At 37.5% G+C, this 17,282-nt stretch overlaps 1 protein-coding gene across 3 annotated transcripts; it reads right to left on the minus strand.

Moving 5' to 3' along the window:
• Nucleotides 1–12,526: 12,526 nt before the first annotated feature.
• LOC121981253 lies at nucleotides 12,527–17,208 on the minus strand. Of its 3 annotated transcripts, none has more exons than XM_042533687.1 (6): nucleotides 16,781–17,208; nucleotides 16,452–16,558; nucleotides 14,082–14,196; nucleotides 13,153–13,215; nucleotides 12,991–13,064; nucleotides 12,527–12,899 (listed from the first exon to the last, which is right to left on the minus strand). In XM_042533687.1, exons 3-6 carry the CDS (start codon nucleotides 14,176–14,178, stop codon nucleotides 12,864–12,866), a joined length of 270 nt encoding a protein of 89 aa, XP_042389621.1. In that variant the 5' UTR covers nucleotides 14,179–14,196; nucleotides 16,452–16,558; nucleotides 16,781–17,208; the 3' UTR covers nucleotides 12,527–12,863. The 3 variants fall into 3 exon arrangements, with proteins under 3 accessions (XP_042389621.1, XP_042389620.1, XP_042389619.1); XM_042533686.1 differs by having other exon boundaries at nucleotides 12,527–12,913; nucleotides 16,452–16,491; nucleotides 16,781–17,204; XM_042533685.1 differs by having other exon boundaries at nucleotides 12,527–12,913; nucleotides 16,781–17,204.
• Between the last annotated feature and the right edge of the window lie 74 nt (nucleotides 17,209–17,282).

The following is a 17,282-nucleotide window of genomic DNA, read 5'->3' on the forward strand; positions in this document are numbered from 1 at the left end:
AGTTGGAAAATCCTGATGAGTGAAGCTAGGTAAAAGATCTAGTGAGTGAAACTAGGCAAAGGAGAAGTCCTGATGAGTGAAGCCAGGTAGTTGGAAAATCCTGGTGAGTGAAGTTAGGTGAAAGACCTAGTGAGTGAAGCTAGACAGTATGAAAATCCTAGTGAGTGAAGCTAGGTGAAAGTCCTGGTGAGTGAAGCCAGGCAGATGGGAAGTCCTAATAAGTGAAGCTAGACAGAAGGGAAGTCCTGGTGAGTGAAGCCAAACACGTGGAAATCTAGGTGGGTCAAGGTTGACCGGACACCTGGTATTGAGAAGTCCAAGTAGGTCAAAGGTTTGACTGGATACTTGGCACGAGGAGAAAAGTCCAAGTGGATCAAAGGGATTGACCGGACACTTGGTGAGGAAGTCCTAGCAGGTCGAGGGTGACCGGATGCTAGACATGATGTCTCAACGAGTCATGGTTGACCGGATGCTGATTTTAGGGACTTTGGACGTGATTTGGCAAGTCGCAAGTGAGTCCAATCGATCAACCGATCGATCGACAAAGGCTTCTACCAATCGATCAGTTAATCGATTGGGAAAGAATCGGCTCGCACAGAACACCTCCCAATCGATCACCCGATTAATTGGGAGCCTCCAATCGATCGGTTGATCGATTGGAGCACAGGAAATCGGGCGAGAACCCTGAATCGATCGGGCAATCGATTCAGGCGATTTCCAGAGAGCTCAGAGGTGCTCTAGATTGATCGACCGATCAATCCAAAATCTCCCCAATCGATTGGGAGCAATCCAATCAATTGGGATCCGACCGTTGGCGCAGATTATATCTGTTGGCGAGCATTCTTGTTCGCAGGGCTTACACGGCTACAGCTGCGATTCTTCTTCGATCCTCACAGCATCTTCTCCGAGCTCTCACCGCCAGTTCTTGAAGGTTCTTGAAGGCAAGTGCTTGTGCACGTCCAAGTCAAGAGGCGATCTACGACAAGAAGAAGAAGCTAGGGTTAGAATTTCAAGTGTAAATCTTGTAAGATTTCAATTGTATTTACTTCTCTTTCTTTCTTCTTGTACTGAGAGTGTTGTAGCGCTTCTCCACCTTCGGTAGTTACCGTAAAAGAGTGTTTTCATAGTGGAGAGTGTGTGTCGTGTGTGGATCCTTGGATTAGTCACCTCTTCTTGAGGTGAATACCAAGTAAATTCTTCGTGTTAGTGTTGTATTTTTGTTTCTTGTATTTTCCGCCGCCTATCATCACCAAGAAGCAAGACGACGAGCGCACGATGAACTATTCACCCCCTCCCCCCCTCTAGCATATTTCGACCCTAACACAATCTGGATCAAGCAAGGTATCATTAATTGATTTTTGTTCAATTTGAGAGATTAGGATAATTTGACTAGTATGATTTCAAAGATAGGATCTAGTTCTCACTCCTTGTATGACGTCTCCTATTATTTGGTCTATAGGATGATTTTGATGAATTCTTAAGGTCCTAGGAGGTGTGGGCTCATCACATTCACCATGGTCATTGTTTTTCTCATCGAAATTTTCTCTTCCTGCCCCTTGATCATTACCATCTAAATTCAAATTTTGAATCCTTTGAGTAATGACTTGATTTCTTTCATTTATATGCCTTTCAAATGGAGGATTTCCTAGAGTAAATCTTAGTAGACTCATCAAATTTAACATTAGATGATTCCTCAACCGTTTGAGTCCTTTTGTTGTATACTCTATATCATCTACTAGTAGATGAGTATCCAATTAGAATTCCCTCATCCGACTTAGACTCAAATTTTCCTAAGTCATCTTTGGTATTTAGGATATAGACCTTGCAACCACAAACTTTAAAATAGTGGATTATAGGAATTGTGTCATTCTATAATTCAAAAGATATTTTTCCTAAAAACCTATTGATTAAAATATGATTTTGGATATAACAAGCTATATTAGCCGCTTCCGGCCACAAATAGCTAGGTAAAGAGTAAGCATTAAGCATAGTCCTAGTTGCTTCTTGTCAAGTTTTCCTTTCCACCACCCCATTTTGTTGGGGTGTTCTTGGACAAGAAAACTCATGCTTATACTCATTTTATAAGCAAAACCTAGAGAACTTTGAGTTTTCAAATTCTTCAGTGTGATCACTCTGGATCCGGTTGATTTTGAAGTTCTTTTCATTTTCTACTCTTTTACTAAATCTTCTGATTTTTCCTAGAGTTTCATCCTTATATTTCATGAAGTAGACCCAAGCATATTTAGATAAATCATCAACAATCACTAAGTAATATTTGTTACCTACCAATGGAGTACTATGATAATCAAAAAGATCTAAATGCAATATTCTAACAGTAATAAGGTACTAGTTAGAGTTTTACCTTTAGGTGATGACCTCGATTGCTTGCCCTCTTGGCATGCATCACACATCTTATCCTTGACATACTTGACCTTTGGTAGTCCCTTTACTAATTCCATTTTGTCTACCTTGGCTATTTTTTCATGTTGATGTGTCCAAGTTTTCTATACCATAGCCACCCTTCTTCTTCTTTTGACATGAGACACTTAGTAGAAATGTTAGAAGCATAAGAAAGGATGAAACTCTAGGATCACTAAGTAACTAGCATGAAATTTTCTTTTATGTTTAACCAAATACTTAGTAGAGTGAAATTCCACATTGTACTCGGAATCACATAATTGACTTACACTAAGTAAATTAAATCCCATATTCTTAATCGATAGGACTTTATAAATAACAATTGTGGATGATACCTCAATTGTACCTCTATCTATAATCTTGAGCTTCCCACTATTTCTAAAAGCTACCGTTCCTTTCTCTATATAGTTGATTGTGGAGAACTTGCCTACATCACTAGTCATATATCTTGAGCAACCACTATCCACAATCTATATACCTAAATCCTTCTTCTCTTCTACCTAAACAACATAAAAAATATAACTCTTTGGTACCCATGTACTTGATTTGGTAATATCATGCAAAAATTTCTTAGGTATCAAAGCTTGTTTTATCTTTCCCTTAAGCATTAACTTCTTAGATGTATCATTTCTTCCTATAAGAGAAACATATGCAACCTCTTTAGTCTTAGGTCGATATCCTAATCCGACCTTGTTATAAATGACTCTTTGGTTACTAAGAATCATATCGAGGTATTTTGATCTATTTGTTAATTTTTCTAAGTATGTTCTTAATTCAATCACTTGATTCTTCAAGTTATCATTTTCTTCTTTAAACATGATTTACTCACTAGATATACATGCATCATTCCTAGTTGACCTAATTTTGACCTTCAAGGCCTTAACCCTAGATTGTGACTTAACTAAAGCATTCTTGAGATAAACAATAGTTTTATAAAGAAGTTCTATTTAGGACATTCTTTTACCTCATCGTCATTAGATGATGATTCATATCTTGATTCTTCTTCACTTGAAGCTTCCTCCTCACTTGAAGTTTCCTTGTCATCTTCAAAAGCTATAAATGCCATGTGTCAGGTGACATGACATAACTCATTTTCATCCGATTAGTTAATGATTGGTGTATCCCATGTAGCTTGGGCCACCATGACCTCCTTTTTCTCCTTATTCTTCTCCTTTTCTTTTTTCTTCTTCAATTCTAAGCAATTTGGCTTGATGTGCTCTTTCTTGTTGCATTCATAACAAATGACATTAGTGTTAAAACTTAAACTTTGACTACTCTTATCTTTCAAGGATTGGAACATTTTTTTCACATCCTTTCTTTTGAATCTCCTTATTCGTCCCATCATCTTCTTAACATAGTGAGTCATTTCACTAGCCAACATTTCTTCATCACTATCCGATGACTCTAGGTCAGATTTGGATGATAAGGATTCCTCCTTTTCTTTCTTCTTCTTCTTCTCCTTTTTCTCTACAATAAGAGCTATACTTTTCTCTTTAGAAAACATGTTAGTATTGGATCATAATGCTTGTGAGAGGCGGCGGTGGCGGTCGGGAGGGGGGGGGGCGGGTGAATCACGTGATTTTGAAAACTTGACTTTTTCTTCGCTTTTGAAAAATAAGTACGTAACAGAAAAGACAAAAAGAGATAAAAAGGAAAACCATAGCACAAGCGATTTTTACTTGGTTCAGAGTCTTTGGTGAATCCTACTCCAAGACCCACGATCCTACGGATCGTATCGATGGCCAATCCACTATGATCCTTTTCTGGAATTGCCAAAAGAGTGAAATGAGTACAATAGAAAAATCAATATAAGTGTAAAACACTACACTTTCCTTTTTGTAGAAATTAAGTACAAAATTGAACTTTCGTTACCCAATACTTTTGAAGAGGATCGAATTAGGCTTGGTGTTGGGTGACTCCTCAGCAGTAGTTGGATATAACAACATCTTAGCAAAGCAGCAAGACGAGGTCGGAGCAATTGGAACGTCGCACGAACATGTAGAAGCTCATAGAAGAAGTGTGTATAAGTTGTGTTGAAGTCTTGGGCGAGACTTTTTTTTATTGAGTGTTGAAGACGCCTTTCATAACACTAAAACCGCCTTCAACCCCAACTTTTGTCCTGAAAAAGTAGTGCTTTATCATCCCCGAGGCCTTTTGCGTTATCCGACCGAAGGTGCCTTCCAAGTTCTCGAAGGCATCTTCCCTCACCCAGCTCAAGGCACCTTCCTTCGGTTGAAACGCCTCGGGTACTGTTCACCTGAGGCATTTTGCGTTCCTTTTGTCATATAAAAAGTGTTAGTCCTACACAAAATATCTAAGTTGTAAAATAAAGTTAACACAATAATAAGATAGCAGTAATAATTAGTTTATGTCCTTCCAAGACCAGGAACTAGTCATGGTCTTAATTTAGGTTTCCAAAATAGATCTAAATTAGACCTACACCTAAAGTCCTAAATTAGAACTCATCCTCACTAGAACACTCTCCTTCAATGACTTACCTTACTTACCTTGCAGAATCACTTGACTCTACCTCAGTCCACCAAGCCTTCCTGCCAATTGTCAAGTTTGCAGACTCAACTAGACTTCAGCCAGCTGCCAGGTCCTGTGAATCCAGCTGGACTTCCCACCAAATATTAGGTCACTCCTTAATCTATTTGGACTTTTACACCAGCTATCAAATCCTCCAGACTTAGCTAGATTTTAACTTGATGTCAGACTAGTCAAGTCTTGCATATTTGGTAGAAAAGGTTGCTAGATTTTGAGGAATGTCATAAGATAATCGCCTTATGGTTTAATATTTATTTAATAAATATAAATTTACTATTTAAGTGCATATTATATGTTTGAATAGTCTGAAGTGTATTTACTGAATGTCTGTAATACAATTTATAGCATGAGAGAATTTATGATTTGATCATAACTTGTCATTATTTCTATATGTGTAATTATGAACGTATTGAAATTTCCCTAGTCGTTGAATTAGCACATTCGAACATCATTAATTCTGTAAGACTAGCATGAGTTATACTTCTTAGTTCATCTAAGCAGCTGTTTCTCACTAGTTGGAGACATTGAGATATTGAGAGTTAAACGTAGATGTTAGTTATGAGAACTAGTTCATTGGAGTAACTTACTGTAAGATTTCATATGGTTCTCTACATATATGGATATGTTTTTAAAGTTCTTACTGTAACTCGAGTGCAAGTTTCCTTCGATTTGAGGTATACAATTTATCTTGGTCATAAAGATTTATACTTTAACATCTTAACCAAGCATCTTTTGGAGGTGTGGACTCGAGATGATTGGGTATAAGTCAAAGTACCCGTAGATATTTGTATAGTCCACAGAGAATTCACCGCTCCTTACAAGGAGACATATACCCTATGACCACTCATTAGGATTATTACTTAAAGTCTTTGGTCAAATCATTACATGTTAAGAGTATGTGACTCTTGTACACATGTACAAGTAATTTGAATCTACAGAATGAGAAAGTATTACTTGGGCTAGGTGTGATGTAATCAATCTAGTAGGGGCAGACACATAAATCATGTCCTGAACTAAGTGAGTATAAGACGAGTGAAGAGAATGAGACACGACTCAATGTAGCTGCTGAAGGGTTCAGAATTAGTTCTGAGATCAACTGTGATGTTTTGGTTAATTAAGGATCATGATGTACTAGTAGGTACCACTCATGATCGTTCTATAATTAAGTAGTTAATTATGGATGACCAAGATAAATAAAAAATTTATTGGATCATACGCACTACAGTCTCTGAAAGATGTAAAATAAGTTAGAGAAGAGGATTCTCAGATCAAGAGATGGATAGACCATACATAAAATAAATATGGAAATATTTGTTGGAACAGAAGCACGGATGCGCCACATCTCTTATGAAAGAGTTGGACCCTATTTGGTTTAGTTATGAACCAATTTGATTTAGCTATGAACCAACTTAATTTAGTTGTGAACCAAACCAAGGGGTTAATGAGCTAATTTTTTATTAAAGTATATGAAATTGAGCTTTCTAATCCAGCTCATTAAAGAGGACTATATATTGATATGGTTAAGTGAGAATTAATACACAATTCATTATTGCCTTGATTAGGTTTTGGAAACCTAAACTCAAAATCTCTCTCTCCTTCTCCCGCTCTCTTATCGCCGACCACAACAAGAGGTTCTCCTTTTGTTGCCATGAGCCACCCAAAGGAAGAAGATCTTCCTTTTGTTTCTTCTCCCCTTCTTGATCCTTCTCATTTGCTCATGGCTAGTACCTTCTGAAGGCGAAGCTTATTCACTTGGTGTTGTCTTGAAGAGCTTGGCATGGACACAAATAGAGGCGAGGTCGATAATGTCGCAAAAGGTTGATATCCTTCTCGGTACAGGTCATCCGTAAGGTATACGTAAAATAATTATTATTCGATTTCATTTTTTATTTTATGATCTTATTTACGCGATTGTATTTTGCATGTGTATGGTGTGTGTGATGTAATAAATTAGTTCATTTATTGTTATGTATTCTGTTGTACATATTTACAAAATGTGTTTTTAGTACATACTACATTGGACATATCCCAACAAAGGTTAGATCAACAATACATTTAACTTTAATCTATTTGTCATTCATCAAAACTCAGGCTTGATCATTGGTACTAACTGCACCAACAGTTAGCTTGTTCATGAAGTTCAAATTCGCAAAACAATTCATCAAGCTTAACTAAGGAGAGATCTCTAGAAACCTTATATACATTAACTATTGATGCCCATAAGGTGTTATAGGAAAAGATTGAAGAACATACCTTACTAGATCCTAGTTGTCAATTTTCTCATCTATTATATGAAGCCTATTTACTATCTCTTTGAATCTACCATGCATTTGATTAATGGTTTTATTGGTCTTCATGGTGAAGGTTTGAAGTTGGCCCACCAAGAGATCTCTCTTGGCTCTCCTTGATTCTTCATTCAACTCAATGAGATTTTTCCAAAGTTCTTTGGCGGAGTTGAATGATCCTACTTTACTTAATTGATCCTTGGAGAGTCCATATTGTAGGGTTGTTGTGGCCTTTGCGTTTGCTTGAGCCTTCTTTGACATCTCTTTTGTTTAATCCTTGGTTGGAAGAGGTGCTCCAAACTCATCCTTTGGTTTTTCGAATCCATCTACAATAATAAATCAATTTTCAATATCATTCATTAAGTAATACTTCATCCTACTTTTCCAATGTGTGAAGTTATTGCCATCAAACAAAGGTGGTCGAGCGATGCTATATTTCTCTTGAAATGTTATCTTGATGCTCGGTTGATGGTGAGTTCTTCCGAGGTGACTCGGGCTCTGATACCACTTGTTAGGACTTTTATGTTTAACTAGAAGGGGTGAATAGTCTTTCTTCGATTTCTCCCTAGAACTTTGTTAGCGGAAACACAAACAATGGAAAAGCTAGAATAAAAATCTAAGAAATGCAATGCTAACTACTTAATTTACTTGGTCCTCACCTCCTAGAGGTGACTAATTCAAGGATCCACACTGATGAGCACACTTCCACTATAAACTTCTCCTTCTCGAATCAAGCACGAAGGTGGAGAAACCTTTACGAGATGATCTCTTCCTCTTACATGATGAAAGATGAGCGTAGAAGGAAGAGATTGAGAGTATGGAAGCTTGAGATCACTTGAAAAGCCTAAGGATGCTTTAGCATGAAAGAGTTCTTGTGTTTTTCTCCAAGCTCTCAAGCCTTTTATATTTGAGGCTAATTTTTAAAACCCCGATTGCCAATCGATTGATGGATGCATCAGTCGACTGGTAACAAGTAACGACTACTGTTCCTTTAAAGATCTTCGGGAATTCTGTCCGTTATCAGCTCAATGGTATTATACAAGTTGACTGCCCTCATGGATCAGTCAACTGATAGGTTGCTGCAAACTCTGTGAATTTCTAGATCAAACATCAGTCGACTGATACGCCTCAAGCTGAGTTTTAAATAACTCAAGTATGATCCTTTCATATTTTAAGCTTACCCTTAGCCTAGACTTACTCCTTAAAGCACCTTCCATCAACCTCGCCCTTAGGATGTTTTCGAGCCCACGACTCCTCATCCTTGTGCTTGCCTTCAAGTGCTTCCTTCAACTATGTCATGCTAAGTTTTCTTAGAGGTCACACCTCCAGGACTTCACCACTAAGAGCCACGCTCTAGGACTTCATTCGCAAAGACTATCTTCTTGGGCTTTCCTTGCCAAGTCTTCATACCTGGACTTTCCTTTGTAAATACTACTCAACATTCATGTTAGGCCACTAACATTACCTAACTTAAACTTATTTAGCTAAACATCAAAAGTAAATGATACTTGGAGCAAGATTGCTCCAATAAGGCAGAGAGGTAAAAGGGTGTGACTGTGAGCAGCGAGCTTTAGGGTTGAGGGAAAAATTAGAAACTGATGTGAAGGAAGAGAGGAGCAAAGGAAGAGGTGGAGAGGCACGAGGGAGTGACCGTGGGTGGCGAGGAGTTTAGGGTTTAGGGAAAGACCGAAATGGGGCGAGCAAAGGAAGAGATAGATTAAAAAAATTTCGACGAAGGAAGAGAGGCGAGGGATTAAAACAAAAAACAAAAATAGTGTCAGATTTGCCTTGTCGGATCGTCGCCCATAGTCGCTCATTTAAGTGACAAAAGGTGAAGTGCTTGCCCCTAGCGTTCCCACCATCTCGCCCCAGGATCAACATGAAGGAGGTAAATTACGATGATTGAAGAGACAAGTGGATTGGGGGGGGGTGAGTTATACGTGGTGCAAGGATTTACACCCCGCCAATCCCGAGGTTTGACCCTTGACCTCAAGTTACAAACCTCCATCCACTTATCACCTCAGTTATGTCTGTGGGGGCCACAGTCGCCCATTAAGGCTACGTTTGGTGAGGTGTAATCAATATTGTAATGTAATCAAGATATATTACAATATTGATTACTTTTTTTGATATATTCTTAAAGTTGTATTGTAATATAGATTACAAAAGACAATAAAGTTTTGTAATCTAAATTACAAGGCCAACAACACTTAATCCAGATTATATTCTAAGCTCAATATTTAACTAAAATTTAAATGTCAAATATAACCCTAGTTCATTTCCTGTACCAACTGGTCATTGATGCCACTGTCACCGTTGCCAATCATCGCTCGCTGCTGTCAGTCGCTGTTGTCACTAGTCGTCGTCGCCGCAGCCGCCACTTGCTGCCACCACCGCTCGTCGCCCTCAGCCCGCTACCTGCCACCACTGTCGACCGTCGCCGCCTCCGGTAGAGGTTGCATAATATTTTTATCATTTTATAATAATACAAATTATATTTCTTATAAAAAATAATGGATACCAAATAAAAGAATGTAATCAAAGATTACATACAAGTTTTTTTTTACAAAATGTAGTAATGTAATATTAATTACATTATATTATATTACAAAGTTTATTAAATTACAAGTTTAATTACATTATCCCTAACCAAACATAGCCGAAGGGTATGCAGGATAACACCATCATTTTATTCAACTTTGGAAAAATGTATCTATTTATCCAATATATATCATTGGAATATGAACTTTATGCCCTCGGGCTTGACCGAGTTGGTCATCACATAGTAGAGTTGTAGAAAGTGTTGAATTTTGTTTTAAAAAATTCAAAGTATTTTTTGGAGTATTTTTAGTCCCACATTGCTAAGTGGAGAAGCTTGGAAGGGCTTATATAGGAAGCCCTTCCATCCTTGCTTAGCAATAATAAGAGGACCTACACGCATGCGCGGGCCAAGCCCAAATCGAGTGGAGGTAGCAGAAGCAAAGTGTGCGTCCCTCCTCTGCATTGCTTCAAGTGTATAAATACACTTCCTCACTTCCTTCTCAATTCACTCCAGAAAGCATAGCATTCCTTCTCCCTTGCTTTCTACTTCTTCTTCTTCTTCTTCTTTCTTTCTAAATTCTGAGGCTTGGTTCGCGATCTGAGGTTGAGTCCGAGTGCGGCGCTCGTTTTGGAGTGCACCTACGGAGAGCCTCTGCACCGTGGGCGGCAATCAATTCTCTAAAGACAGTTTGCACGTCCGACGCTTCGACCGGAGATACACAATTTCTTAACCCTTACTGTTATTAATGTTTATTGCATGCTCGTCATTTATTGGTGCAATTATAGATTACTGTATTAACATAATTAGTTCTATTACAGTTATTACAGAAAGTAATGGTCGATTCCCAACGAAACTGGAAGAAATACCCTCTTATTCCATGTAGTGACCTACTCGATTTCCTTTACCTCTCTATAAATTATAAATGACTATGCGCTCAGTTGTGTGAGATGTCCGAGATACACGGATGCCCTTTTTTTAGAATGTTGAATATGAGCTTTACCATGATACACATAAATCATAAACAATGACTAAATGGTAATTAATACATAAGACTGAAATTGTTGGCAAAAAGGTGACACGCTCGCCCCAACACCCCTGTCAATATGTTATAGGGCCAATACGGATGAGGTAAATCACGAGTGACTACTAGCCTTGCCTGGGGTGACCAGTCCGATCCTACGGAAGTTTCCCACCGGCCACTAGGGTAAATCGGGAAGCTCGCACGGCGGCTAGCCTAGAAGCCCAGTATCCTTTGGTTGCGCCCCCCATTTGGAGAAAAAATTTCTACAAATACACCATAGCTGGGGATCAAACCACGGGTGCCTGGGTGACAACTTGAATGTCCTACCGCGACACCATAGTCCTGGGAACACATAAGTATGAAATTGAGGTAACAATTTCATACTTGTGATAGCAGAAAGGCAACTACGCTCGCTCACAGCGCACCCACCAACCCGTCCTAAGGTCATCACGGAAGAGGTAAATCACGGATAGCTACTAGCCTTTGGAATAATGACTGACATATAAGAGAGACATTTATATCGATTATGTTGAGATTCGAATCCCAAATCTTATGATGATAACACCTCATTACTAAACCGTATCGAGAGGATCAGGTAATTTCATTCTTGTGAAGAGGAGCAAGGTGGAGAGGAAAGAGCTGATGCCATTTGCAAATGCTAATTAATTGAGTATGGATCATGGATAACCAATTATGCGCTACTTAATTAATTACGTATGGATCATGGATAACCAATTATGCGCTACTTAATTAATTACGTATGGATCATGGATAACCAATTATGCGCTGATGGATGGAACCGTACCGTGATGCTAGGAATAAACCATGCGTGAGGGAAAATTAAAATGACTCAAAGGATGCAGCCATCTCGCATATGCCTCCCTCAAATATAATTTGGGGGGAACGAGTCGTGGTAGTGCCGATCAAATAAAACCAGTCGCATGGTGTCCCGCGTTTGCATACTTTGATTAGCGAAGGCCATTAATCTAAAATCCAAGTTATTAGAGTATTTATATTAGATATTTTATTCAAAAATTTTACCTTAAATTTTAGATAGGATAATTATAAAATCTTTACATCAGTTATCCTATCCATTCACTAAATTATGCATTTATGAACAGTACTTCTCTAAATTTAAGGAATGAATTTCATTCCCTAAACATTATAGATGAGAGAGAAAAAATAGGAAAACTGATATATGATATATTGAAAAGTGGATATCCAAATTTAATAAAATAAAATTTTTACCTTAAATTATATATTTTGGATAGAGAAATTGATATAGATACTCATAGTGATCTAATTAATGGAATTTCAAAAGTGATTTAAGAGAACCGATCGAATTAATGGAATTTCAAAAGTGATTTAAGAGAACCGATCGATTGAAGCAGGGGTGTGGCATTAATAGCCGTGTTTAGTAGGTGGCCAGTGTTTGGCGTCGGATAGCGCGAGTCATGAATCATGATCGTTCACTTTAATTAGGTGATATTAATTGCTACGTTTTAGTGATAACTCGAAATTTTAATATGAACATACCACAGAAGTGAAGCCTTTCTTCCCTCTACTTTCTCATGAAACATTGACAACGGTTTCACTTCCCCACATGGTGCCCATCACCTCTATTAGTAAGTCTTAAGGGGGTCATGTTAAAAGAGGAGGTTAGCATTAAGAATCCAACAAAACTCAACATTGTCTCATATATATGTTCTAATATTAATTAAAGAATGAGTGTTGCTATAATTAATACGATTAAAATTGCATAAGGAGGCATATATATATATATTACGTCACAAGTTGCATGGGATAATTCCCCCTTCAAGCATCTTGTTCTTGCCTCCCTGAATAAATTATTGGATCTAGTGGTGGTGCGAACATCCCTTTTCTTTTTTCCTACTTATGGCTCTTCTTGTAATCCAAATCATCCCTGTTTTTGGATGCACTACTACCACTGGGTTTCAACAGATGCTCACATCCAGTACATCTTTCCTGAAATTTCCCTCACTCGTTTTCAGTATCCGGAATCCGCTCCTCCGGCTTCAGCATCCTATCTTTACTGTCCGTCCTTGATCGATTCCTTGTGAACCGGCTGAGAATCAAGTCCTAAAATCATCGAATATATATAAAATAAAATCCATAGAACAAAAAGAGATTGCACAAGTGATGGATTAGTGGATTACCCGTTCCTGTTGCTTTAGCTCTCTTTTCTTCTGATTTTTCATAGCAGGTTTTGCCACACTCAACGCGTGCGGTGCTTCACATAGACAATCATCAAATCAGATACATATTCAACAAGTCGATGAGATGATGAGAGGTAGAAAGTCTCAATGCAATCATTCCACCTAAGTGGACAACTTTTCTATTCTCCAGTTGCTTCCGCTCCTTCCATGGCATATTGGATGCACCTAAATGAAGAAGGAAATGATTAGTAGCAAAAACATGATTCCATAAGTATAGTTATTAGAATGGTACAATTTATGATTCATATCATATCGAAAAATACAGTTCTTATGTATGAATCAGAAATGGAAAGAACCTAGGCATCTTGATGATTTGGTTCATTTTCATATGAATCAATATTAATCTTATTTTATCCAATTAAGAAAGCAAACCTCGAAGAAAGTAAAACCAACACAATGTAAAAGTATAAAGAAGAAAAAAAAGGATAAATTTCATATTATAAAAGTATAAAGGTTAAAGAGAGTGGAATCCGAAAGTGTATAAATAGAAGAATAAATAGTCAATGTGAAGAAGCAGAGTCAATAATAGTGAAAGTAGTAGACCAAGCAACAAACAAACACTGAGAGGAACAAGTCTTGTGAGACAAACACAATGATAGTGAGGGCAAAATAGATAGTAACATAAAAAATCACACCAAATCAAAGTCAATCTTCCATTAATTGACAATGACTTTTTTATATAAAGAACCTTTAATGAAGAAATTTCTTATTGCTAATGTCATTTCAATTCTTTGGGAATTTACTGGAACGATACGAATAATAATATGGCCATCAATGTAAGATATGAACTTATATACTTTATCATGAATAGCATCATCTTACTCCCTCTTGCTATAAAAGTAATATTATATTATTTTACTATGATTTCAAAATTATTCTAAAAAACAATTAGCAATTCAAAATTTCTCGAAAAACATTCACAATATGAATCTCAATTTGATAACCTTGTTGATTTTTTTTATAGGTAATAGATTTAAAAAGATTCAGATGGCCACTACTTATTAATAACTTTATAATTCAAAGCACCATACCCAAGTCTTCAATGTCTTTAAATATCTTCCTGATGTCAATCTCTTCACTCTCACTGTCCTGGTCAGCAGATTCATTTGTAACTGGCCTACTATACATATTGGCAAGGTTTCCTGACTGAAAAAGACAAAAAAAAAAAAAAAAAGAGAAGAGTTGATCTAGGCAAAGAGAAACCAACTGAGATGACACAAACAATCATAAATACAAAAGATGCTGCAGGATCATATATGGGTATGATTCAAAGGATAGGTTCTATCAATAAATGGATGAAATATTAAAACCAAGGACATTTAGTAGGTTTATAGAAGTAATCAACTGATCATACTTGGATTAATTAATAAAAAAAATCAGAGAACACAATTCATGTGACCATATAGAAAGACTCACAAAAATAGAATCCATGTCCTTCCAGAATTATGAAGATAGAATCATATCATACCAGGAAATTTCATTTCTCACTAGCAATTGAACCAGAATGAGATTTACGACCATGAGAATTCGAAGGAGCATAAACAACCTCAGCCTCTCCTGCTGTGACACGTTCTCTATTACACGCTCACTTCTTGTACCATCATTTTCTGCAATCCTTGAATCTCACATGTACTTATAGAACGTTACCTAACTCGTAGATCTTGCTTCCTACTCGCGGATACGTTTCCTTTCTCATGTAAAGGTGTTTTCTTCTAGAATAATTCGTTTCATTAACTGAACGAGCTATCTTTCATTCTGTGGGTACTTTTTTGTGCGTGGATTCTTGGTTTTGTAGGATTGAACATGGCTTTTTTAGTTTTTTTTTATTGCCTTGGTGAATGTTGGTGTTTCTTGTTGCAATGCACGTTGTCTGTTTATTTTCAATGTTTGATAGAAGTTTGTATTAAACAGGGCACGTTGTGCCTGTTGGATTTATTTAAGTGGCATGATAAACAAATTTATTATATTGTGATTGAGTAGTGGATATTATATGCATATTGTCTATACCCTTGTAGGTTAGAGGGCCAAAAAGGTTTAGTGAGATTTAGGGTGAAGCCTTATAAGGTTGTAGCTTATGGATGAAGCATAGATGATCTATGGTCAGTGACCTGTTAATGATCAAGTCTGGTCGATGCCCACTTATAGAGGTATAGGTCAAGGTTGAATCAGGTGTAGGCATAGTGGATGAGAAGCCCATTTCTTTTTTTTTTTTTCGTTTATATTCTTCTACTTGTGTTGATTCTACATTACCTGTGAGCTGCAGTGCTATCCTTTTTCATGTTCATGAATTTATGATCAATGCACAATTTTGGGAATTACATGATCATAAAATCCTTAATTATGCGATTATATATATATATTATTTTTGACTTCTTCATATCACTTGAATGTAAAACAATCTCCATTGCAACAAGACCAAGATTAAGCTCTCCTAATAGTGCCATTATGCAAGATTTGAATCCCCTGATCTTTGGCGGGAAGCCCTTTGAATCTAACTCATTTACTACTAGGGCAAACCTATTAGTGATTTTGCAATTAATTTGATACACATAAATTAGGAGCTTCAGTACTTTTTACACCAATACATTTAGTTTGCATGATGGATGCCACAATTTGAGGCATATGAAACAGAAACTCTAAACTAATCAATCTTTTTGGCATTTTTTTTAGAATCAGATTGGGCATCATTTGAATTAAGGAACAACCAGTTCATTAGTCTGATTCTCACTTAAAACCTCGATTTTCAGTTCTAGTTAAATCAGGTGATTTTTGGGCATTTTTCTATAAATGCTTCATGTTTGCTCACCTTTCTAAAATATTTTATCGGCCTCTTTTGTTACCTTAGCTATACAAATGACACATCTAAATTATGCCACTTTATTAGTTCAACATAATTCTTATAGTAATATACAAGATAAAAAAGATTAATTACCCAAGTTTATTTGTTCATGTTTCACATTCCTTGAACTGTGGCACTGACTACATCAACAAAATATATAGGCAATGTTTGAAAATTGGACTATTGATAGGATTGGTGGAACTGGTTGACTCGAAATAACACCATAATTATACCTAAATTCTTACAATACATGTAACAAACAATCTTACTCTTTATGTTTTTGGTGATAAGGTTACTACGTGTATAAAGTTGGTGATAAATATTTGTTTTCTGATATAAAAAATATGATCAATAAAGTTTTGAAGAAGGTAGTGAGAGATTGGGAGCAGTGGGACTTGCTGACGATTAAGAGGCAAAAGTAGTGTAAGCTAAATGAGAGCAGAACATTAAGAAAGGCTAACATACCAGTTCAATGATTGATCAACAAGATTGCTACCTTGATTACTAAACTCAGGAAGAAATTAGTAAGGAAATCACCACAGTGACAACAAAGTTAGCATACCTTTGATACACATCTTTGTATACCTTCCACTCGATAAAACCTGCAACCAAAGTTTTGGTCCTTGAGTAAGAATAAGGCTGCTAAGCTTCTGGATAGCTTCAACAATCCTAATGTGTGAAAATAAATACATAAATTAGCACATATCTACAAAATCCTGAAAAAACATTAATTGGTTTTATTAAGTAATTTATGCATTGGTTCTAGGACATGATAACAGATACCTAATCACAGTAAAAACTCCAGAAGTTAAAAGAATTCCACAAATCAACACGTGATCCTCTATTTTTCATGTGCAAACCATTTAATACTTTTAGGAAGAAAGAACTGACCCAAAAAATATATACTTCAAACCAATGCAGCTACAGATGCTTAAGGGAGCGGCAGCAGCAAAGGAACGGGCGGCGACAGCGAGGAAGGGAACGGGCGGCGACAGCGAGGAAGGGAACGGGCGGCGACAGCGAGGAAGGAAACGGGCGGCGGCGGCGACAGAGAGGGATCAGCGGCAGGGAGGGAACAGGCGGCGGCGGCAGCAGCGAGGGAGCGGCAGCAGAGAGGGAACGGGCGGCAGCAGCGAGGGAGCGCTGGAGAGGGAAGAGAGGCGGAGACGCGCGAGGAAGCGACTGTGGGTGGCGTAGGCTTTAGGGTTGTGGGAAAAATCGGAATCTGACGCGAAGGAAGAGACGGAGAGGCGCGAGGGAGCGATTGTGGGTGGCTAGGGAAAGACCGGAACACGATGAGCGACGGAAGAGATAGATTAAAAGTGTGAGTGCATTTTTACAAAGTACGTAAACTAGGGAGCAAAATAAAATTTTCTTTTCAGGCAGGGGGAGT

Source organism: Zingiber officinale, chromosome 5A, assembly GCF_018446385.1.
Source record: "Zingiber officinale cultivar Zhangliang chromosome 5A, Zo_v1.1, whole genome shotgun sequence".
In the NCBI taxonomy this organism is placed as follows: Eukaryota; Viridiplantae; Streptophyta; class Magnoliopsida; order Zingiberales; family Zingiberaceae; genus Zingiber; species Zingiber officinale.